The 26344-nt window shown below is 38.4% G+C and overlaps 1 protein-coding gene across 1 annotated transcript in view; it reads right to left on the bottom strand.

Moving 5' to 3' along the window:
* LAMA2 (laminin subunit alpha 2) overlaps positions 1-26344 on the bottom strand; it is a 620419-nt gene that overhangs the window by 29209 nt on the left and 564866 nt on the right. The window contains exons 53-59 of the mRNA XM_073893912.1: positions 22945-23083; positions 20863-20874; positions 17972-18092; positions 14864-15040; positions 11287-11435; positions 5864-6040; positions 5463-5631 (exon numbers count right to left, since the gene is read on the bottom strand). Of these exons, the coding sequence (XP_073750013.1) occupies positions 5463-5631; positions 5864-6040; positions 11287-11435; positions 14864-15040; positions 17972-18092; positions 20863-20874; positions 22945-23083 (944 nt within the window). The remainder of the gene's footprint in view (positions 1-5462; positions 5632-5863; positions 6041-11286; positions 11436-14863; positions 15041-17971; positions 18093-20862; positions 20875-22944; positions 23084-26344) is intronic.

The raw sequence follows: 26344 nt of genomic DNA, 5'->3' as shown, positions 1-26344 counted from the left end.
AGTATGCTTCCTTAGTGGCCCCCAACGTGGAGGGCGTGAGGGGGCCATTCACCACGTCGCACTTCCCCAGAGGGGAAATCAGCTATCTAGTGGGATGCTGCAGAGGAATGAAGGTTGAAAGCCACTGCTTTTGATTTCTCTTTTTAAAAAAGTTATAAAAACAAAACACATGTAAGAATTTTCTTTTAGATGATGAAAACCATCTCTAGTCCATAATCCATCTGCTGTTAGCATCTGATATATTTCTTGCAAGGGTTTTTTAAATGTGTTTTTCTATCTGTTGATGTAGATGTGATTATGCAGTATGTATGGTTTTATATACTGCTTTTTCCACTTCACATAATGTCGTAAGTATGTCATCATCATTTTGTATTGTTTCAATTGAAAGATTTTATGTACAAGAGTGTGATGACATATTAAAATTTGCATTTTATAACCTATTTTTACACTTCCAGAAACCACTAATCATTTTGTTTGGATGGCATTTAATGGGACACCCTACCATGTTTCCAATGTTCAATCTTGAAAACTAGCAGTTTGTGTTTGTAGCCCACACTCCACACTTATCCCAACTGACCTCCACCCATACTCGCTCACTCTGACATTTATATTAATGTCTGATTTCTCAGATCTGCTTCTCTGTCTTTCCCTGGCTAGCAAGGATGATATCATATTCATTTTTGCATTTAGTAGGCTCTTAACAGATTATGTTATAAATTGTCAAACCTCTAACTTTTAGTCACCTTTAAAAAGCAGACACTTCTCTCCACACAAAGAACGAAAATAAAAGAAATCAAATTAAAAGATATGTATAGTTCCATGATCTGAAACTGTAGAAATATAACTCAATAGGGATGGAAATTCTAAGAAATGTAATTATGCCCACATAGCATAAACAATTATAAAGTGCAAGAGAAGGGGAGATAGCTGTTGGAATTTAGATACCTGGGTTTTAGTGCCAACTATCAATAATGTGTGTGATCACAGGCCATGAGGTATGTTCTAGGGCTTTGTTTTCCAATGTGTAAATTAAGAGTCAGAATCTTTAAGGTCTCTTCTGGCTCTGATGTTCTGTGAGTCTTTGCACACCAGCCCACAGGACTGCCACTCAACTTCTCTTTTGCTTTGGTCTTGTCTAAGTGGGATGCTCTGTTTTGGAAAAGTTAAAACATACACTGCTGAGAGAAAATGGAAATTGGAATTAGAACAGAAGGTTACAAGAAAACTTAAACGAGTTAAAATCTCCAGTCCCAGATGGGAAAGTATCTTTATTTTCAGAAAAAGGGAAAAAAATGTGATCTCGAGAAACCATGGACGGAAATGCTTGACACTCCCTATAAAACAAAGTTTGTGTGGGCACTTATAAAAGAAAGGCAATCACTGGGGACCAGCAGGCTTCTCCACCAGTTAACTGTACCAAGTCAAGACTGGCTGGCTGAGACACCTGATGCAAGAGAAGTTCAAGTCTTACAAAGGCCCCCAAGATTGTGGTTGACTGAATAGGGGACCTGATGATGAGCTAATAGCGAGATCTGTTGGTTTAAAACATTAAAGTATTCTCAGGTGTAAAATATAAGGACAGACCAAAGGAATGAGAGGTACTGCTGTCCCCTGAACTGGGCACTTTGAGTAATATGGTCTTTTCGAGGTGCCACATTTTGAAAGGGATATTTCAAACTTAAGAATATTTATCAGTGGAACTATGGGAATTAGAAATTAGGTCACATGAGGGGGTGCCTGGGTGGCTCAGTCAGTTAAGCACCTGCTTCCAACTCAGGTCATGATCTCAGGGTCCTGGGATCGAGCCCCATGCTGGGCTTCCTGCTCAGCAGGGAGTCTGCTTCTCCCTCTCTCTCTGCCCCTACCCCTACCCCCCGTGCGCTCTCTCTCTCTCTCTCTTTCTCAAATAAATAAAATCTTAAAAAAAAATAAAATATTTGGTGCCTGGGTGGCTCAGTTGGTTAAGTGTCTGCGTTCAGCTCAGGTCAAAATCCCAGGGTCCTCCAATAGAGTCGCACATTGGGCTCCCTGCTCAGCAGGCAGTCTGCTTTTTCCTCTCCCTCTGCTACTCCCCCTGCTCATGCTCGCTCTTTTGCACTCTCTCTCTCTCTTGCACACGCGCTCTCTCTTTCTGAAATAAATAAAATAAAATAAATCAAATCAAATCTTTAAAAAAACAATATGGAGGTTCCTCAAAAAGTTGAAAATAGAGTTACCGTACAACCCAGCAATTGCACTACTGGATATTTACCCCAAAGATACAAATGTAGTGATCCAAAGGGGTATGTGCCCCGCGATGTTTATAGCAGCAATGTCCACAATAGCCAAAGCCAAACTATGGAAAGAGCCAAGATGTCCACCAACAGATGAATGGATAAAGAAGATGTGGTACACACACACACACACACACACACACACACACACACACACACACACCACAATGGAATATTATACAGCCATCAAAAGGAATGAAATCTTGCCATTTGCAATGATGTGGATGGAACTGGAGGGTATTATGCTGAGTGAAATAAGTCAATCAGAGAAAGACATGTATCATATGATCTCACTAATATGAGGAATTCTTAATCTCAGGAAACAAACTGAGGGTTGCTGAAGTGGTGGGGGGTGGGAGGGATGGGGTGGCTGGGTGATAGACATTGGGGAGGGTATGTGCTATGATGAGCGCTGTGAATTGTGTAAGACTGTGTAATCACAGACCTGTACCTCTGAAACAATACATTATATGTTAAAAAAAAGAAGATGATAGTAGGAAGGGAAAAATGAAGGGGGGGAAATTGAAGGGGGAGATGAACCATGAGAGACTATGGACTCTGAGAAACAAACTGAGGGTTCTAGAGGGGAGGAGCATGGGGGAATGGGTTAGCCTGGTGATGGGTATTAAAGAGGGCACGTATTGAATGGAGCACTGGGTGTTATACGCAAACAATGAATCATGGAACACTACATCAAAAACTAATGATGTAATGTATGGTGATGAACATAACATAATAAAAAAAAGAATGTTCTGATTTTTAAAAATTCTGTAACTATGTACTTTGATGTATGTTAACTAGACTTGTTGTGGTGATCATTTTGCAATATATGAATACCGAATTATTACATCGTACACCTGAAGCTAATATAATGTAGGTCAATTATACTTCAATAAGAAAATAAAAATAAAATAAAATAAATTTTTAAAAGAAATTAGGTCACATGAAGAATGCTTGAGATTACTGACTATTTATCCTGGGGAGAAAGACTTTGCTATTTTTTTCTTTTTCTTTTTTAATTGAAGTATCATTGACATACAATGTCACATTAGTTTCAGGTGTACAGCATAGTTGATTCGATAAGTCTATATGTTATGCTATGCTCATCACAAGTGTAAGGACTTAGCTATTTTCAAATCCTGGAAGGAATGCTAGAGAAGACATAAGCTCAAATTATTTCTAGTGATGAGGAGCAGACTGCTCTACAGAACAACCAGTTCCATCATGGAAACTAAGGAAGAAAATGAAATGTTCAAGAGGTTTCAAAATCTGTGCTCAAGACAGCATGTTCCGCCCATCAATTGGCAAGCATGATAAATATGATGCATGTGCTGTCAGAGTATAGTGAGATCCACCCTCTTGGATATATTGGTGGTGAGAATGTAAATTGATGGAACCTTTGGAAAAAGTAATTCAGATATATGTTTTGAGAACCTTAGGTATAGTCATCATTTAATCTTATAATTATCCATCTAAGAATCTATTTGAAGAAAATAAACAAAGAGAAAGTTTGGTATAGAGAAGCACTCATCAGAATATAGTTTCTAATAGTGAAAAACTAAAAGCACCCTAAATGGCCCACAATTGAGGAAAAAGTAGAATAAATTGTAAAGACAGAGTGTTGCAGTGATAAGGAGCCAGGCTGTATAGTCAGACCTACTGGATTAAAATTCCTATCCTGCCATTTACTGGCTGTGCTGGTAGGTGGGTGACTGAAGCTAGATAATTCTTATCAACTCAACTAAAGATGGGATGACATATCGTTTACAGAGCCATTATGAAAATCACATATAATGTTGAATAGAAATTGTTTAGGCAGTGGTTGGCACATAGTAAGCACTTAGAAGCAGTCATTATGATCATTACTATATGGTAATTATGCCATTTATTACATGTTTAGTATATACTAGGCATTTAACAAACATTATTAAGTCCTCACGTTAACTCTTAGACTCATGTGTCATTAATAGTGCACAGATGAGGAAATTGAGGAATAGACTGCCGAAATAGCTTTCCCAAATTCATACACATGGTAGACTGGACTGTAGGCATTGCAACCCAGACCGTCCATTCAGGAACCCATGCTCCAATCAATGAAATGATTACCTCCCGTACAACGAAATATTCTGTGTGTCTCTTTGTGTGTGTGTGTGTGTGTGTGTCTTTCTCTCTCTCTCTCTCTCACACACACACACGCAATTGAGATAGGGAAACTGAAGGACTCCATAAAAGATCTGCTTTTTGCTCTTTTTTGCTCCTCTGCTCCTCTCTTCTCGCTAGGACCTGTGCCCTCACCCCACTTTGCACACACCTCAGAATGCAAACAGTGTATGTCCTCCTTGGAAGGGACAAAGAGTTAATGATTTCTTTAGAATAGATAACATTTAAGGAAGGACCAGGTGAGAATGGCCAGACAAAGCTATCATATGTGTATTCCAGATCACCAGCCTAGAATCTTGACGCCAAGGTCCCCTGGCTCCAAGGAAAAATACCTGGGCCCTCGTGTTTGTTCTAACCAGTTCCTAGATGCCTGAGCGAACAGGACATGTACACTGGACCACAATTCTCAATAAAAACCCCCCAGGCCCGAACAAAGACGAGACTCATACTCCTTTCCTTTTTGAGTCTCCCAGATCCTCCGAATATATGTGCTCTCTCTGTATCTTCAATAAACTCTGCTCTCACTTCCTGTGGGCTCATGTTTGATTTCCATCCCACGAGAAGCCAAGGACCCTCTTGGCTGGTCCTGTGAGACCCTCTCTGGGTCCATGGACATGGCCTGTCAGTATCATAATCAGACATACACATTTGATGTTTAATTATGTATTACCAGTTTTAAAAAACAGAATACCGAATGATATACATGATATGAGATCTACTATTTAAAATGCAAATAAAAGGGACTGAAAATTAATATGGTTGCCTCCGTGTGGTGACATGATAGGTGAATCTCGTTTTTGATTCTGTAGATGTTTCTTGGCTATGCTAACTTTTCAGCTGAAAACACATGCCATTTTATAAGGAAGAAAATTAAAGCAGAATAGATATATAAGTAAAAGTGATCCAGGAAAGATGTAAGGGTCAATTACCCTCCCTCTAATTCTAGGAGTAGAGCATACTAGCTATCCTGAATTATCTTCTCTCTGAAAACAATTAAAAATGAGAAAGCATTAGAATATAAACACTTACATGTGCCACAATTGGGGTGGGTGTGGGGAAGGCAGGGGTGGGGACTGGCTCCGGCTGGGTCACTAGTTCAGCTGGAACTGCTCCATCTTCATCCTCAGGGGGCTTCTGATGGGTGCAACGACCAATGTCCGCATTTTTGAAGGATACAGGCTGTGCAAAGTCCATGGGGCTAGTGGAAAAGAATTAAAATCAAGTACTTTTTATTATTTTTCATTGTCTCGCTGCCTTACAATTAAATTCTCCCTCCCCCTTCGAAAGGCCATCAGTGCAATTTTTAAAAAAATCTAATGAGAAGCTCTTCATTGTTTCCTCTCTGCCCACCTTGCCTTGGTTTTAGATAGAGTGTAGAGTGATCCCCATACAAAAAAAAAAAAAAAAAGGTAGCCAGCAGATGTACTTACACAGAGTTTATAACAAGGTTCCATACACAGCCTTCAAAAGGAGGAATATTTCTGAGAGGCGGAGGCTGAAATTCAGGTGGAGCACCCCCAACGAAAAGCTTTTTAACTTGGATTGCCTGTTCTACTGTCAGGTTTTGCATATGGCTTCTGTCTTCATCGACTTGAACAATAAAGATGCTGATAAAACAGTGAAAATAAGCAGTATTAAGCACATAACATCCAGTATAGTTGGAAAATTGAACTCTTTTCCTGCTACCCCTCTCCCCTTCCTCCAGGAACTTTTAAGGGAGCCAACATTTGATAGTGAGGAATTCTACACTAAGCTAATGATACTGCTTCTCAGGATCTTGTCCCTCTACCTCCCTGGTTAGCTCTCCCTGAGAGTTGACTGAAAGGTGGTGATGGTGGGGCTACAAGCCTAGCCTTTGGTGCTGTTGACAACAGCGGCCCGACACAGAAGCCTGTAGAGCTGAGGCTTCCGTACAGTGTGCTTATGTCTAATCGCAAAAGGCTCAGTGGGTTTAGCACAGCATGGGGCACATGCTGTTCTGTTCTTTATTTCTTGGTTTGTGCTAGCTATTATCTTCTTGCTGGGGGACAAACTCTGCTCCTGAGAGTTTGGATTGCAGGACTCGACAGCGAACACTTACAGGGCATTTTATAAAGCACATAGCTGCTAGCTTTTAAAAATTTTTTAAAGATTTATTTATTTGAGAATGAGAAAGAGCAAGAGGGAGAGCATGCCAGAGCGCAGGAGCAAGGGGAGGGGCAGAGGTAGAGGGAGAAGCAGACTCCCTGCTGAGCAGGAAGCAGGGCTGATTCCAGGACCCTGGGATCAAGACCTGAGCTGAAGGCAGACTTAACCAACTGAGCCACCCAGGCACCCCAGCTGCTAGCTTTTGAATAGAAGAGGCAGGCAAGAACATCATGCTAATTGTTTCTTGCAATGATTTTCCTTAGTGACTGTTTCATTAATTTCCCTAATTTGCTTATGAGAGAGAACTCACACACTATTGAGAACCTCATGCTACTTATTCACAACAATCCCTGGATCCTGGGGCAAAGAATCAAAGGAGACAAGAGTTCTGATGACAAAAATGACCAAAGGCATTTTTTTCTTTTGTTCTAGAAGCAGGTTTTGAATTTTAGTCCCAAACAGGGAGCATGAAACTATTAGTATTAGTCACTAGCCTGAGGATCACGAATGGTTTACTAAAAACTTACTATATATCTGGGGAGAAAACCAAAGTACTTAGATGGAAAACTCAGTCCTAAAATGTCATCTTACTTGATTTTATAAAGAATAAAAACCACATGTGGAACTAGAAATAATAAACCAGGGCAAAGAGACTCTGAAATGGTCCCGAGCAACTGGTCCACTTTGAGACAGTTCAGATGTAAGAGAATGAAAAAACAATTGGATTTCATTGGTGCTCATAATGTCATTGGTTCAAGGAGTGGAAAGGGAGCAGGTTGGATTCATTTTCAAAGGAAACATGGGGGGAAATGACGTATTGGTTTTTTACCAGACTCTGGAAGAGTGTGTTGGCAAAAATCAGGAGGTTCAACATTATTGCTAAGAATGCTGGTGGTTTTATGAGACTTTCAGAAAAACACTCACTGCTGGGCATGTGTGACTCACTGAGAAGTCCCCCCACTCCCCCCACACCTCTTTTTTTTTCTTTTCCTAAAAGCAACCTCTTACTAACATGACATAGCAATGTTCCTAAGAGTTTTAATGAGGGGTTTAAGCCACTATTAAAGATTGTCCAAGGAGAGCATCTCTCTGCTCTTGGTTAGAGTTTCAGAGAGCCAGAGGCCCTCATGTTTCTGATGTAGACTGTCTGATCTGGTTCTGCCCCAAGGACCATTATAGTGGTCCTTTCTTACTAGATCACAGGGTGGAGATAGAGAATGAGCATGAGCTTTCAGAAGGAACAGACTGGAATTAAGTATTAGTGTAGAAGCTTACTGTGTGACCTAGGCCAGTTATTTAATCTTGCTCAGTCTCACTTCATTCATTTATAAAATGAGGATAAAAATATCTACTTTAAGCTATGGAAAACATTAATTAAGGGATTGTACTGAAGCTGTATTACTTAATAAGGGCATCGCTAGAAGACTAGCTAAATCCTGCTTGTATTTTACATTCTAGGAGCACCAAACTAGATCACGTATTTAGTTCTTTTGTAAAGAGGAACATTACCAATATGTCCATTATGATTCTGGTGTATTTCCTCTTTTTTAAGTAATTCTTTACTGAGGACCTATTATATGCAAAAAGCACTATAATAAACATTACTATTAGTATTATGACAGGTTAGCTGTATTTTCTTACAAGTTCAACAGTTGATTCTTAGAGTTCCATAATTAGACATTTCATTACTAATATTCTGTTTCTTGTTTGTCTGGAATATCAGTCTAAGCTTTTGCTTTCAAACGACTGCCAAATGGGTTATATATGTGCAAGAAGATATTGAGAGAAGTAGGTGTCCTGACATTTGTAATTTACATGGAGGACAACGTCTGCAATTTTATTTATTTTTAAAAAAGATTTATTTATTTGAGAGAGAGAGAGAGCATGCATACATGAGTCCCAGCACACTTGCATTAAGGGTGGGGGAGGAGGAGCAGAGGGAGAGGGAAAGGGAAAGAGAGAATCCCAAGCAGACTTCCCACTGAGCATGGAGTCCAACACAGGGCTCCATCTCATGACCTTGAGATCATGACCTGAGCTGAAATCAAGACTCAGATGCTTAACCGACTGAGCCACCCAGGGGCCCCTGCAATTTTATTTTGATTGAACATATTTTGGATGATAAGAAATATTTGGGTTGCAGTGTCCAAATCACGATCACCATTCTGGAAATCCCAGATTATTCCTGAAATATTTGATCTAACTTTGGTGGCCTTCAGGCTAATTCTATACCTGTATGAAGAATGCTCTCACAGAGGAGAAAACTACTTGCCTATGCATCTACTCCAGACTCTTAGAGTTGAATGCTTTTGTCCAGTCAGAACAACTGGCCCCTTAGGTGGAATTCAGGAAAAGGGTTAGAGGGCAAAACAATTATAGAAGGCAGGGATCACTGGACCACTGGACCACAGAATTAGACACCAAAGTGACTCAAGTGAGATTTTTTTCAGAGGAAGGGGTAGAAAAGGAGAGAGGTTGAGGGAGGAAGTGTAAAGAGAAGCAGAGGGGGAGAGAATAAGGCAAGAACAATCTTGAAAAGTTTGCCTCTCAGTTTGATAAAAATTCAATAATTTTGTAAGGTGGTATTAAAATCACCATCTTATCCAGGGCTTTAGGAAAAGAAGCGATAACTGACACTTATGATCTGAATAGTGTTGGGAGAAAGCAAATATTTCCAAATTAACAAGAGTATCATAATCAACGTGAAATAATACAATCTTTGAGGTCACACAAAAGGGTAAGAAAAAAGTTGGTGAGCACAGTTGGAGGTGTTAAAAGTGTCTAGTATTTGACACAGAGTGTGCCATAGAATAGGTACAAAGCATTAAAAAATGTTTCTAGGTAAAGTTTTTAGGGTCATTAGCGATCTCTGGTTAATCAGGTAATTGAAGCACTTGCTTAAAGGATAGGTGTGATTGTGTTTGACCTTAGAGTGCTGAAAGAGACATGATGGTAGCAAATGTGTTCTTGCTTTGCCACAGAGTTCAGTGACTACCCACTAATATGTCCAATACATTATCCTTTAATTAACAGCGAATGGCAAAACTGTTTGTTTATATGGCCAATTAACTGAATGACCAGTTTTCAGTGATGTACTATACACTGAACTTAATCAAATAAAGTCTGGATTAATGGCCAACAGCTGTGAAGTTGGCATAATAAAATGCCCTTCCTGAAGAGACACCTGTTAAAAGGACACCTTAGCGCAACATCATAATGCACTGGGGAACGTCAGAATCTTTTCTCTACAAAATAACATATTCCGGATGTTTTTTTTTTTTTATCAACTGTATTTCTCAAATCTGCACTTGTTTATTGAAATTCTCTAAATTTTAAAGACGTTAAAAAGTCCTTCCGACAATGAAAAGGATTAATGTTTGACAAAGAACCTGAAATCTAGTCCGGGAGATATGTAAAACAATATTTTAGAGCTGTCTGTAAGATTCAAATGAGAAAATTCAGTTTGCAATCCTCCTCAGAGACCATGACCACAATATCTGGCTATTAGGATAGAAAAAGTTCTTAGTTTGTCCAAATATCGATCCCTCATTTGTCTTAATCATGGTTTCTAAACATCTCACTTAGTAGATATTCTGCAAGAATGCTTAGTATCAATTCAGCCCACAACCTAATGCTCTATATAATAATAATAATAATAAAAAGCCAAGGAAAGCTTTATCATTACTTGGAAGATAAAACATTCTTGTTACTTATCTAAACTGTTTTACACACAAGGGGATAATTAGAAAATATAGGTCTGTATAGAATAGCACCTGCTCACTTGAACTATTGCTACACATTCCTACTGTTGTTTTTTTTAAAAAATAACCTCTGTGTCTTGAGGTTTCCTCACATTTGATTTCCAGGTCTTTTCTATGTCTTAACTCTAATTAAATGACTTGCTGGCTTGGAGGTCTGAAGTCTCGGGGCTTCTGGTTTCCTTTTCTCTAACTGTCCTTCTAAACGAATTACCTGAGTTGTCATATAACATTTTGATGAAAATACAGACGACTTTCCCAGTAAAGGAAATACCAAGTGCCCCAGCATTCTGGAGAAATGAGAGATCGGTTTATAATGTGGTCACTGCCAGTTTCGTGACTCAGGGCTGGGAAGCAAGTGCTCTTTCGGACCCTCAGAGAGGCAACCTCAATGCACTGATGGGTGGACAGCAGCCTTTTCCAGTCTTTCCCTTGGGCTCTGTTCCCTCCTGAAGCCACTCTGCAGGGACCCCCGCACCCCTTGGGCAGCGAAGGGGTGCAGGGATGAGGCAGGCACTTAGCAGCTCTCAGGAGGTCCTGCCACGGCAGCCGCACTCCGGGTCTGTGACAGGTTTCTCAGCTTTGGGACCTGAATGAAAGACCCGCCACCAAAGGCTGTGGGGTCCAGCTGAGCTCTTCTGTGTGCTTCTCTCTGCACCTACCTTACTGAGAGGAGGATACTGGAAAGGTGCGGGGGGAGGGAGGGATTTTTCTTATCTATAGCTTCAGAAGAGGCATTCAGTTTTTCCAAAGCGAGAGTGGCGAACTGCACAGAGTAAAAACGTGAAGAGAATTCCCAGGAGCCAAGGGACATGAGGTTCCCGGAAACATGAAATGTCAAGAAGATGAACTTAAGCTACTTGACAGTTTTGCAGTGCATTGTATGACCACACATACAAAGGTCCAGAGGGTCATGTGAGCAGGGGAGTTGACATTAGTTACAACAAATTGTCTAGAGCTATTGTTACCCTTTAGTTCTCTCGACATGAACGGAATGTTCTCTCCCGTCGTGAAACAGACTCGGCTCTGGTTTGATGACGATTTTCCTCATTGTTCTTGTGCCCATGGAGAGGTGCACTTCCAGACGTCCCTTGTTCAGGAATATCGCATAATAGGCCTGCAAGAGCAAGTGGTCATGGAAGATTAAAGAGGGGTCTCAACTATGACAGTCTTAGAGGTTCCCGGACAGAACTGCAGATTCCTTGGCTCGGAGATCTTACCTGAGCCCTTAAAGACTCAGTATTTTCTTAGAGTGTTTAAAGCAGCTGAGAATAGCTTTTTAATCATTGACCATTGTTACTCGTTAGATGATGTGGAAAGTGGATGTAGTAATACAGCAGTCTCTGCAAAGCAAATCTGCCATGCTGAAGGGAACAGCTGTGCTTGCACTGGGGTCTCTAACTCGCAAAACCCATCAGGAAACAAAGGGTTCCTTCCTTATATTCACAAGTGGACAGCTAGCTTCTGGACATCAGATCTGACTCCCAATCTCATGGCATTTTGAGTGATTAGCCTTCAATATGTTCTCTGAGCTGGTCGAATAGATTGCTATCACCAACATGTAATCTGTCTCCCACATTTAGAAAGAAGGAAGACAATTTTTCATCCACAAACATGACTGCTTTCTTCTTGCTACTGTTACTATAGCAACCAGTATGGTTTTGAGATCAGATTATGAACTCCAGGGAGCCTGAGTGCAGTGCTAGTCCCCAAAGCTGAAGCCACGCGTGCTCCCTTTCTTGTGGAACGTGAGGGCGCCTGCTACACGATGATCACTCGGTCCTCCACGAGTCACCGGAGGTGGTAGAGACGGTTTCAGTCAAACATCAAAATGTCTCCAATGATCTACTGAATCGTCTAGGCAGCTGTGTGTCCAACACAGAAGGTCCAGAGGACCTGGACTAGTGCTCACCATTCACCAAAGGGGCAACTGCAAACTACTCACTCAATTAAAATTTTCTCAGCTGGATTGATTGTTCGAGGTAACAAACAAACTCCTTTAGCAGAACAGAATCACAAATAACCCAATGGCATCAAAACGTTAGCTTTGGAAAAGAAAATATGTCAACATAACCAGCACTGATTCTATAACCGACTGGAACCATTTAACATTGTTTCCTCTTTCAAATAGCACTTACTATGAGATTTTTAAAAAATGAATATTTATTATCAATAAAATGTTGAAACATTAACATATTATTTCCAATTTACTTTGCATTATAGTACTTAATATTTTCTTTTTAATTGTTTTAATGGGCACAGTTTCTATTTTAAGAACAATCCTGAAAGCTGGTGATTTAAGTCCATTTACTTAGTCTTGATGAGGAGAAATTTGGAGCCAGTAGGTGGTGCTTAATTATCTGACAGTGGCCTAGGAAACACATATTCTTTAGTGAAAATCTACTTCAGAATGTTTGATCTGGCCCTTTTATTATACCTAGCTCATCATTTGTAATGGTGAGAAAATAATTTTTCAGGATTAAAAGAGAAGGAATTTAAGAGGAAATTTAAATATTATATGTATTCAGTGCTTATGTGCAGTAAGAAATGAGAGAAAATAACACTTTTTCCTCCCTCTCTTCTTTAAAGAATATTTTTGTTATGACTATTTGATACATTCCTCAAAATATGAGACATGAAGCCATGTTCCCAATTATACAATTAAATGAATACCAGTAAAACTACACCCCATTTAAGAAACAATCCATTGCATCTCCTGTGAGTTTCCTCCCAACACTATCCCCCAGATTCACCATCTCAGAGGTAACCACTAACATGGATTTTATGTTTATCATTCCCTTGCTTTTTAAAAATTATTTCTGGAAACTCACATATATACCTGTAAACAATATGTTGCTTAGTGTTACTTTTTTTAAAAGATTTTATTTTCAAGTAATCTCTACACCCAATGTGGGGCTCAAACTTACAATCCTGAGGTTAAGAGTTGCATGTTCTACCAACTGAGCCAGCCAGTAGCTCCTATGTTTAGTGTTACTTGTATTAGAAATCTGTAAAAATGATATCATACAGTATGTCATATATTTTTTTCATTTCTCTTCAGTTTCTAATATCCATCCATATTCTTATGTTGGATTGTTTGCTTGTTTGTTTTAAATCAGGAATGAGTATTAAATTTTGCCAAGTGGTTTCTCAGCATCTACTGAGATGTTTATATAGTTTTTAGATTTTCTGATATTGAAATACTCTTGTATTCCTGAGATAACCCAAGTTACTCATGGTTATACATCTTTGAATTTATTTTGTTTAGTCTTTAATTTTGGGGGGCAAAGAATAAGATTTATTATATAATACTTTGGATAACATGGCTTTGAACTGTGTGGATTCACTTATATGTGGATTTTTTTTTTTTTAGATACATACGGTATGGTACTGTAAATGTATGTCTCTTTCTTATGATGTTGTTAATAACATTTTCTTTTCCCAAGCTTACTTTTAGAATACAGTGTACAATACAGTATATAACACATATAACATACAAAATATGTGTTAATCTAGTGATTATATTATGGGCAAGTCTTCCAGTCAATACTAGGCTATTTGTGGTTAAGTCACTAGGGAGTCAAGAGCTATATGTGGATTTTTGACTGAGGGGGGCGTTGGGGTCCCTAACTCCCATATTGTTGAAGGGTCAACCATATTACTGACTACTCAATTTTAAAGGATAAATGTGATTTTAAAAACACATAAAATCACAAACAACACAACCTGGTTTATAAGGATGCATGCGTATTTAAGGACATATTTGTAAAGCATTGCATTCTTTGGTAATGGCAGACTAGATAATTCCTATGAACTCTTTCACTGAGAAAAACAAGATTAAATGGAAAAATGCATATATTTAAAAACATAAGATCAAAACTGCTGGAGGAATATCAAGGCAGTAAAGGGTTATGATGCCTAAGACATCACTTTTAACAGAATCAAATGGCTATGGGGTATGAAAATTGAAGTTCACACCTTACTCTGTGGGCTTTCTCTTCATGTCATGAGTGAACCTGAGCATAGGCTACTGTCTTTGTTTGTGTGGGTTGGGCTCTATTTGCCTTCTTCTATCCCAGGTCCATTCTCTCCCTTTTCTGTGTCCAGAGAGGCTGGAGTGGGTCAGACCTCAATAGACTGCATCATGTTGGCTAGCAAAACTGGGAAACTGATCCTAGAAGAAATTTAAATTTGAATTTAAGGGACCCTAGCAAGATATCTATAGATGCGGTAAGTAATTGGACTTCAAGACAAGAGAAAATTATTATAATTTGAATATATTTGAAGCTTTCTCTCTTTAAACATACATATGCTAAGCCCGTATGAAATACAGGTGCAAATACAAGTGTCCATGCACCTAGAGCTGACCAACAAGGAAAATCCTCGAGGAGATAACTGTCCTAAAAAAGATGAGAGTGGAAATAAATGATGTAAGTCTAAAAATACAAAGGCAATTTATAAAACCTAAATGTCTCACCAGTCTCCTTATAAAATGTTTTATATAAGCACTAGGGAAAATGCACTGTCAACCAGGTATGAGGGTACCTGTCCAGTTTGCCTTCGTTTCCTCCGAGGTTGTGTTGGTGTCCCTCCACTTCCCAAGAGAATGATCCCAGACTCATTCTTGGTGCTGAAGGACAGGTTGATTTCTGTCCCTACATCAACTGGCACAGGGGGCAGCTCTATGAAACCAGGCTTGGGGAAGCTGACTGTGTAAACGTTCTGTGGGTTAAAGGGAAAAAGAGAAGAAAGCATCAGAAATGAAAATTTAAATTAATTTCTCTGTCTCACTCAGCCTCCTCCAGGCACTCAGTGTCACCATGAAATACATTGTTTTAGAAAATATGAAATTCACAGCTATATAGAGAGCTTGGGAGCAACTGAAGAAATACTATTTCTAGGTGTGACTGAACTTTCTGAGCAGCCTGGGTTAAAATAAAAATTCTGGCCTCTGCTTTTTTTAAGATTTATTTATTTTAGAGAGAGCGAGTGAGCAGGGGGAGGGGTGGAGGGAGACGGAGAGAACCTTCCCCACTGAGCAGACTCCCCACTGAGCATAGAGCCCAAGGTAGGTCTTGATGCAGGGCTTGATGTGGGGCTTGATCCCAGGACCCTGAGATCATGACCTGAGCTGAAACCAAGAGTCAGATGCTCAACTTACTGAGCCACCCAGTGAGCACTTTTGATTTAAAATATAGACAACTATCACTGACAGATAACATTTTCTTTTGGTCTAAATCTATCTTGTTAAATCTCCCTGGAAAACACTCTCACAATCCCTTGAAAACCCTCAATCAACTAATTGTTTACGGAGAGAAAGCAAAAATCATCCCATGCCAAAGCTGTGTAGAAGCACATAGCATTTCTCATTCATCCATTCGTTCATTCATCTGTTCATCATGCGTGGATTTATTCATTTACTTTTCATAACCTTGCCCTCTTCCTCTCTCCTCCTAAACTAAATCTTGATAGGCACATTCTTTTGTAAATTCTTTTTTTCACTGCATCTGTGGGAGATATCTCTCTCAGAAAACACAGGTCTCATCATCACTTTTATTTTATTTATTTATTTTATTATGTTATGTTAATCACCATACATTACATCATTAGTTTTTGATGTAGTGTTCCATGAGTCATTGTTTGCGTATAACACCCAGTGCTCCATGCAGTACGTGCCCTCCTTAATACCCATCACCAGGCTAACCCATCCTGCCAACCCCTCCCCTCTAGAACCCTCAGTGTGTTTCTCGGAGTCCATAGTCTCACATGGTTCATCTCCCCCTCCAATTCCCGCCCCTTCGTTCTTCCCTTTCTGCTATCTTCTTCTTTTTTTTTTTTTTTTTAACATATAATGTATTATTTGCTTCAGAGGTACAGATCTGTGATTCAACAGCTTTGCACAATTCACAGCGCTCACCATAGCACATACCCTCCCCAATGTCCATTACCCAGCCACCCCACCCCTCCCACCTCCCACCACCCCAGCAACCCTCAGTTTGTTTCCTGAGATTAAGAATTCCTCATACCAGCTGAGCGAAATAAGTCAATCATCATCACTTTTAAAGGCAGGAAGACACACCATTGCGTGAATGTGCTAGGATTTAGTTAAGCAAGCCCATGTAGTTGGGCATTTTGAGTGCTTAAAATGCTCATTTTAAAAGTCCTGGATTTTGCTGGAGTAAAAGCAAGGCATCCTCTAACACAGGATATTTTCCCGCACAGTCTTTCAGGCCCAGTTAAGTGACATAAGTGTTGTAAAATGTATCATCTATTTTCTTTTCCAATTTTCAAATCATAGACTTTTGGATAGTTCAGATAAAACTACTGTGCAGACTTTTCAATATTTATCCACATCATTTCTGCCTCATATTTCAGTTGTAAAATAACTCCTGGTGACTGAAAAGTGCCTTTACAGAATTATGATTTTCACACATACAGGCCATTCATTTCCTGGACAGTTTTCCATCCTCATATATTTATCTTTTGGATGTGGATGAGAGTTAAGCTTTGGAAGATTAAAACTCTCAATAAAACTTTCTTAAAGAAGCCAGGGTGGATCCTTAGAGTTTCAATTCTGTATCTCCCTATTCCTTATTCCCAAGCTTCTCATGGTGGATATCTATGGCTAATTCCAAATTGGAGCCTCTAACTATGAAGATCCTGAACGTTCTCTTTCAGTCTTTAAACCTCATGTCTCAGGGATGGATTCACTTTTTCTTTCTCCTGATTCTCCCTTCATTTCCCTGAATTCTATAGCCATGCCTTAAAATAATTCCGGTTGGAGAAAACAGCTAAAATGAATTGTGGTGTCATATAAGCATAATCAAAATTTTATAAGCATGATATATTTAACATTTTTTAAAAAACAAACTCATTACTTTCAGGATGCCCATAAACTTCTAATATTTCCTGATGACTGTTGACTCTTGCTTATAGACATTTTAAGAGAGTAGAGCTGGACCTTTGTTTCTCATATGAGTCAGACCCCAGTGAAGAGTCAGAGCAGAGGAGTTAAATGGAACAAGGGACGTGCTTTGGCAACAAAGAAAAGATACTGAAGATACCCGATAGCAGGGGACTTCGCAGCCTTGTCAAAGATGGTTTTTGTAGATGGTTCCTCATCTGTGCCATTTTCAAAGAAAAGGAGGTTTGACTTTCAAACTATAGACAAGATGCTATGCACTAATGTTTATGGTGTAAATGGTTACTTGTTATTTGTGTAACATGGATGTGGAATGTGAAAAAAATGTGGAAAAAAATTAAGGTCGCTAAAAAGCTATATGTAAGCCATAAAGATAAAATAAATCTAAAATAGATGACAAAAATGAGGAAAAGGGAATAGTATTGGAAATGAAGAGAGAAACTGGAGAAGAGATTAATATTAAAAATACATGTTATGAAGTATTTATTATATAAGTGGGAAATTGCTTCATAATTTTGGGTCTTCATCAAACCATTTCCTACATTTATGTGATTATGGTAATTTATAGAAGTGCTTCAATCTTGCTTTGTTATTTGAGAATTGCTAAGACAAGGGTGGTCAGTAGGAATTTAAAATATATTAACAAGGGACTGCTCCCTGTAAGAGCACCCAAATTAAGTAAATGAAATCAGAGACAAAAGTATTTAGGAAGCCATTAAAAATAAACTAACCTCCAGTGAACATCCTTTGGTAACACCGACATAATCAGGGCTACTGAGTATATTATATGGAGTTCTTGAAATTTCAATATCCTTGAGGCAGCCAGAATATTTCTTCAAATTTACTTCTGGTCTGTTGAAAAGTTTCACGGAAAATAAAAGCAACAGCATGAGGGAAATGGCAGTACAGTGTTTGTGACTACGGGACGCAAGCCATACGGAGCAAACGGGGACACATGGGCTGGCACACATTTCTTGAACCGTGTGCACAAGCACACATGTACCTAGCAAACTGTGGTTCCATTATCTACTGGTTGAATTAAGTGCATTTTTTACTCCCATCCTGCAGAAAGAATCTTTATGAAGTTCTTCTTGCTCTTTTAAATAATCTCACCACAGCATTTAAATTCAAGGTACAGAAATTAATGGATTTCTTAAGTGCTTCATATGCGTAATGAAATGCATTTTTTTTGTACCAAAGCATAGACCGTTGGGTAGACAGTATAATAAAACTACATACCAAAAAAAGTTTAAAAAAAGAACTTGCTCAAAATTTAGGGGAAAAAATCTGGACTCATTTATTGTGAGAAGAAAATATTTTCGTCATTGAGACTTTTTTGGGGGGACAAGGGGCAGCTGAAGATTAAGATAATATTGTATTTCTCTTTAAAGCTTTTAACTAAAACAAAGCCTAAGAAACATTCTTTTGGATTACATGTTCTAAAAAAATACTTCAACACTGGATTTACAGAATGACTCCAAAATCCTTATTTTATATTGGAGCAATAACAAAATGAAGCAACCAAAGGCACAAAACATACATTTTTTTCCAATAAGGTTGAATGGCTTCTATACCCAAATAACATTTGAGCATTTACTTTTTATTCATTACTTCTTAGAAAAAGACAAGCATGCTAGCACACAGTAAGTGTTCAATAAACAGAAGCTAGTATAATGTCAGTGATGATACTTCTTTATTTAGTTGAGAGCAGTGCTATCCAATAGAACTTTCTGTGGAGACAGAAATATTCTGTTCCGCATTGTCCAAATTGGTAGTTACTAGTCACATGTGGCATTGGCACTTGAAATGAAGCTTATGCCAATGAGAAACTGCACACTGTTGTTTAATTTTATTTCATTGAAACTGAACACTGTGGCTGATGGCTACCATATTGAATAGTACAGGTCTATTTGGTTAAAAAATACCTTTTTTTGGTGTTAAGAAGCATCTGTAAAACCTGTCCAACCAACACCAAGATATTATTAGGATAATGATTAATTCTCTCCTCATGGTCCCATGATGCCAGGATTCCCTTTTTTTGCCTCAATATAAAACACACGGCATGAGGAAAAACAGGTGGGAAAGGAATTCAGACCCTGGCATGTGTAGCTGGTGATTTATGTCATGCCAGGTATCTGTTCTTTTTTTTTCTTTCTCTGGAACCGCTTCATTTTCTTTGATCATTTCCCTTTATTCCCAAGGTCTTCTCCTTCTATTTAGTCAGTTGGTTATTATGAAGAACATGCCCAACTGGAGGGTGAGGATCTTGCTTATAATCTTATTTATAAAGTGAAGAGAATGGGTGAATTTCATTCCAAGTGTTCATTTTCCTTTAGAGGATGAGTAATTTATCCCCAATTTTTCAGAGGTCATATCAAGAAAGTAAATCACTTCTAGAAGTTATGTACTTCACTGTTTCATGGACGTACAATGAACTATTTCAAAACACGATGATTTAGCAGGCTAGGTGCTAGGAAGAGCATGGGGGATAAGCAATCACATATGGTGATCAGACTCCTAATGGTAACCAAAGGCCTCTGTTTCCTCTGTTTGCCTCAAAGGCAGCATTACAAGGCTACACAGTGTCACTCCAGAGTTTTATACAGTTCCACTGAAAGCCAGGCTTTGCCTTTCAGCCATCTCAGCAAATAGCATGACTGGGCTCATCACTATACTGTGATAAAACAACTTGGATTATTTTTTGTATATACTTTCATTTCTGTATATTCAACTTTCCGGTATTAGAAGTCTGGCATTTGCTTTAAAAATTTCTTGGATAAGCTCAGCCATATTATCTCCTTTCCAGAAAGACGGCATAGTTAGGCTCTGAAATACCAAAGCACCAGGCTCTAGCCAGAGTGTGCCAGCCCTGCACATCTCTGCGGTTTGATCAGCCACTTACAGGGGCCTGCACCTCATAGCTTTCACGCTAATGCCTTTCCGCAAACAGGAATTAAAATGCTCCTGGGAAGCTAGGCGGGTTGTCCACAAACTTCTTCACCATCAAGGCAAACACTTGTTTTAAGTATAGTATTTCCAGAGGTTCCTTTTATCTGGCTTCATAGCTAATTCTAAATAAACAAATCGATAAATAAGCAGCTTTGCGAAGAGGTGCAAGGGCCCTGTAAACGTTTGCATATTTGCAGGCTTGCAAAAAGCAGCAAGGCATTGGTGAGCATTTGGGCGCACAGGCTGATTGTTCAGCAGACAGCATAGTGCTACAGCGATGGGGGTCCAGGGTTCAACCCATCAGACAACTTTGCTCTGTTCCACTGAACTACACTGTGCCTGTAAACCTGACCAGCTGCCTTTGCACGTGTGCTGCCGCATATCTGTGCCAGGGGGCACTGTGCGTGGGCAGTTGAGAAAAGCAGAGCAAATCCGTCCTCGTGGCTGTGGCTGGTGAAACAAGTGAAATTGCAGCCCAGTTCACGGTGGGTGAGCAGCAGCATCTTTGTAAGTAAAGGACAGCATGAGAACTCTCAGGATGCAGTATGTGCTCATGAAATGTACTAGGAATAAAGCTGCATAGGTGTTGTTCTTCGTCTCCACGGCTTTATCTAAGAAGCCACATTTACCCAACCCATGCAATTGAAGCAGGCATGCATAATTTAAATTTTACCTTGCTTTCATACTAGGTCAAAGGGAAGAGAAAAGAAAAACAGAATTTACTTATAATTGCATTTTCATTTAGTAAAACAATAAACTTTAATCATAAGTCTTTTTAAAAAGTATCTCACAGGGATCTTAAAAGGAAGGGAATGGAATGTAACAAAACCAACAGAACAGAAAACAGACATATGCCCTTGACCACAGCGGAATGAGAATCCAAAGATGACCATTTTCCGTACTATTCTTTTGGGAAATTTTTATTTTGAAGTAGAAATTTAAAATACTAATTTTAATCTATTTTACGAATGGGAAAATGCACAAATGTTGCTATGCTGTAGTATTCATGAGTAGCTGATAAATACTGCTTCTCAAGGAGCTTGAAGTTAATATAAGTAAAAATAATTTCTGTTTACCTCATCTTTTGAACTTTATCCTATTACGATCCTTTCTGTGGGCAAAATAACAGCAAACTATGAATGTGTGGCTCCTTGCTTAATCACAGATATATGTCTAAAGATTGTACTGGAATAATGTGCCATGCCATAGAAATATTATAAAATGCTGTACTGTGCAAGTAAAAACATCTTAGTGATACAGACTCATTGGATATGTAGTCTGAAAGCTAATACATAAATCCATCTCCACGTAGTTCAACATATACACCTTTGTAGGTAATACCTAAAAATCACTTTATCGTAATTAAAACTAAGTCATCACTAGAATATATAAAGCAATGCCTTGATAGCCTTATTTTCATTTAAAGGGAATTTACTGAATGATCTTGCAAAATAAATCTTAGACTTAAGCAACTGTTGGATCCCTAGTATTTCTATGGTGTCTGACACAGAGTAGATGTTCAACAAACACTTGTTGCCTGAATAAATAGATTTTTGAGTAATCACTACATCATTATTCAAATATATTTGGTCTGCAATGGTTTTTCTGACCAGACACTTGAAGTTTACAATCCTAACACAAGTACATTATAGTGTGGATGAATGCAGAACCAGTTTATCTGCCCCATGAAGCTTATTAACGTAAACCCTTGAAAGACTGGTAATTAGTTGCCTGGTCTATGAGTTTAGGTACAGGGAGAAGAGTAAAACTCAGTCTGTACGCTCGCTATCATAAAATGAGGTTGAAATTCCTCTGCTCATTTGGAAAATACGAGAACAACCGACTACCATACTTTTTAATTATTCTGAGATTCCCTCCTATCGTGGTGTGTCTTTTTAGAGTAGAAACACCGAGATAGGACATTTATAACCACTAAAAACTAACTAAACAACAAAAAAAATTTAAAACATGGTAGTCTGTATTTGCAGCAAACTCTTATGGTTTAACCAAATCAATTCATTCCATGCTAGTTACATGCAATTACATTTATTGAGCATCAAGTGCTTTATAACTTCCATTTCTTATGAGATGTTTTACAACAAGCAGTAAATTAATTAAATACCATATGAAATATTTTCTTAGGTTTTTTTAGTTACTTGCATTTATTTTTTGAACTAAACTATGAGTTAATTATATCTCCCCATCCTGCTATCTATAGAACATATGTGAAATTAAAAAAGAAAAGTTGGCATGGGCTTGAGAATACCTAATATAGCTTTAGCATTAGGCATATGGGAAAGCTCCAACATATCATTAGCATGCTAATGCTTAGCAATAAAATAGGTTATACTCCCAGGATCCTGGAACACTGACTGATTTTTAGAACACTAAGCAGTGTCAGCTTCCCATTATCTCTAGCGACTGTGCAAGGGGAACCGCAATTACAAGATGCACATTCAACTCTAGTTTCCATCTTTAATTACTTTTATAATTCTTTCCATCAGGTGAATATGAGAGAAATCATGATTCCCATCCATCTCTTCAACAAAGATATCAAATTAATCCTTGGGTTTCTAAATCCTGGTGTTGTTCTAACATGCCACATGATTTTTTTTTTTTTTTTTTTTTTAGTTAAGCCTTTCTGCAACTAAAGGTTATGTGACATTCCTGTTGTAATTAAACTTCAGAACTCTACAGAGCAGAGTGGCCATTTAATTAAAACTTAATCCTTAGCTCTAAACAGACACTAAATTACCTCAAGTTTCTCAGTGTTGGCAGACCACCAAAATATATTTTGTCATCTGCTTTTAAGTCAAGACCAAAGTTGTTTCCAGAAGATGAAGTTGCTATGCTCTCCTCCTGGTTAGTATCTATGTCTACAATTGATATGTTGGCTGTAAAGGAAAGAAAAGGCTTACTTGAACAAGGCCAACCACATCTGTATGATCATTGTTACTTCAAGATAAACTTACTTTCATTCTCAAATTAACATTGACATTCTCAAGCATCTGTATAACTGCAGAAACAATGACATTGATAAAATAAATTATTAAACTATCCACAAAAAGGGCATAAAAATAACAGCCAGACAAAGGAAAGAAGAGAGGCATTTCCCTGTTTAAACTGTTTTTTTCAGGAAGCAGATGGGAACCCCTTAACTCATTGATTTTTCTCCCCTTTATTTTTGAGAGTCAGGCTAGGTTCTTTCTGAACTATCTGCTCTCTCACCATAATATTTGTTTAGGCCCAGCCTTTAACTGCTTTATATATTTTGGACCCGCAATGCATGCTGAGACATCAGTTCATTAACATGACAGATTTGGCCTCTAAATCTTTGCCTCATCTTGCATCTGAATTAGTGAGGGTCTGAAAATGGCTATTTGAACCAGTGGATTATAAGGGTATTTCTAAACACTAGTTTCCTGGGTGTTCCTGGTTCAAATAAACATGACAAACATTGGGTTAAGCAAAATTAAACGCATATTTTAATTTTATGACTGCCCAGATCTTTCGACATACCAGTATTCAATGTAATGCTCCAACAGGGGGATATAGAGCAAGAAGTATTTCCCAAATTTATTTGACCATGGAGCATTATTATTTTTCCTTAACACATCATCTTTTAGGATAGTGTTCTTCGAAAAACAAAGAAAAAATATCAAACTCTAAAATTCCACTGTAATCTGTAGAAAGTATCTTCAATAAAACCAAACATAATTCTTATTAATAAATGACCAAAATAAAATACCAAACCAATACCTCAAATCTTCAAAGTAGAGCTTTGTAAAAACAAACAACAAAAAACACCTGTTAAATAATTGTCCTATTAAAATATACTTAGCAAGTCAAGATTTAAAAGTTTAATTACTTTCATATATATATTAATTTTATATGCACATATCCTTTTGACTGGACTGGTGGCTAAAATACAAAAAATTATAAAACCATTTTCAAGACTTTTTCATACATATTCCTTTTTATCCAGATCAGCAAAGAGGTTTTCATATGGAGCTGTTGACTGGAACATGAAAATAGCTCTTTCTACAGATCTGGTGCATATTTTAATGGTATCTGTGAAAATGAGATTCTGCCTCTCTATCACAGGCAAGCCAGTGACTGGAGGTAGTTTTCTCCCTTATCCCTGAGTGAATATATGCATTTTTAGAAACGATCTAAGAAAAACTGATTGAAGTGCAAAAATACATTGAATTGAAACTCACTGGCCCAAGCGTTAACTCCAGCAGACAGACGCAGGATGGCATATTTTTACTGAGTTAAAGGAAGGGCTTTACTCTCTCCTTCGTGAGTGTTGGCAATGAAGTGGGCTCTGCTATGAAATGCCAATACTTGCTTTTATTTCCTGCCCTATTTCTTTCCCTTACAGAGTAGCTATTCACACAAAATTTCAGAGCTGATGAGTTCAGACATCATTGGGTAAGCAGGGAAATAAGGGTTTTATTAAATACTAGACAAAGAGTAGGGGCTTAGCAAGTGTTTTATAATCAATGCTGAGTTGTTGTAAATGAATTGTTACTCTGGTAATTCCTTTCTTCTCTCTCTCAGCTCAGTGAAAATCTAACGATCATTCTCCATCTCGTGTTCATATCAGTGCCCTTGAGGGATATGGCGTGCTCCTTGTGGTGGCCGTGGTTCTACTAACTGACTCTCAGGGAAGGTGCCGAATGCCCCTTGATGGAGTATATATGAATTTCAAGGGACAGTGCTTCTATAAACTAGCTGAGAACAATTCATATAAAACAACTAATCTGGCCACTAAAAAGGAGGAATGGTCACATTGCTGGAGGCTTATTTGAATTCCTACCCTACTGCTCTGAGGAATCTAATCTTGCTCAAATCTGCAGGGACCTCCCCACATCCAAACCCAGTGGGGTCTTTTGGTCCTTATCTTCACCCCCGTCTGTGCAGTATTTGATGTTGTTCACATTTCCTTCCTTCTAGGAAATTTCCTCTTTTGGCTTCCCTAATACCAGCCTCTCCGGCTCTTTGCACCTTTCCAACTTCATTCTCAATTTCCTTCTCTGTGACTTATGTCTTTGAACACTTCTGAAGTGCTCTGTTCCCTAATGTGTCTTCATTTGGCCACTTCTCAGGTTTTAGCTATCCAGGTAACCTCCAGTTTATATCTATCTACTATATGTTGACAATTCAGAAATATATATGCCTGCACCTGACTTTTGCCTAGAAATCCACATTCAACAGATGAGATAGCATCGTCTGTGTATCTTCTCTGAACTTCAGTCCCCTCACCATTCCACAACTAATCAGTCAACAGCCCTACTAATTTCATCTCCTAAATAATGCTGATATCTACCCTATTTTTTGAAAGTTTTACCAAACTATAAGTGACATAGTAAAAGTTGTTTATGTTTAAAGTATACAATATAGCAAGTTTTTAGATATGTATACATCCATGAGACCATCACCACAGTCAAAAAACTAAACATACCCATCACCCCAAAAGTCTTCTTATGCCTCTTTGTCATCCCTCCTTCCTGGGCCTCCCTCTGTAACCTCATTCTCCATAGCCTCTGTCTGCTTTCTGTGACTATTGGTTCATTTGTGTTTTCTACATCCTCGACGTAAAGGTATTCTTTTATGTCTGCCTTCTTTGGCTAAGAATATTTATTTTGCTAGTCATCCATTTTATGTGCATTTTAATAGCTCATTATTTTCATTGCTAAATAGTATTCCATTGTGACAATATCCAACAATCTATTTATCTATTAACCCGTTAATAAATTAACCTGTTTTAGTTATTTTTTTGTTTTTTGGGTGTCACCAATAAAGACGCTGTGGACATTCTGGTACAATTCTTTGTATGGATATACGCTTAATGTGTCTTGGGTGAATGCTTAGGAGTGGAATGGCTGGTTCATACAGTCCGTATATATTTAACCTGTTAAGAAACTGCTAACCTATTTCCCAATGTGGCTGTACATTTTCTATCCTCATCAGCAGAGTGTAAGAATTCCAGTTGCTCCACATTCTTTCCAGCCTTGAGTATGTTCAGTCTTTTTTTTTTTTTTAAAGATTTTATTTATCTTTTGACAGAGAGAGAGAGAGAGAGAGAGAGACAGTGAGAGAGGGAACACAAATAAGGGGGAGTGGGAGAGGGAGAAGCAGGCTTCCCGCTG

Source organism: Callorhinus ursinus, unplaced genomic scaffold (assembly GCF_003265705.2).
Source record: "Callorhinus ursinus isolate GAN/ISIS: 27379988/994484 unplaced genomic scaffold, GSC_fseal_2.0 scaffold6, whole genome shotgun sequence".
Lineage (NCBI taxonomy): Eukaryota > Metazoa > Chordata > Mammalia > Carnivora > Otariidae > Callorhinus > Callorhinus ursinus.
The sequence above is the reverse complement of the archived record's forward strand: the minus strand, read 5'-3'. Positions and strand labels throughout refer to the sequence as shown.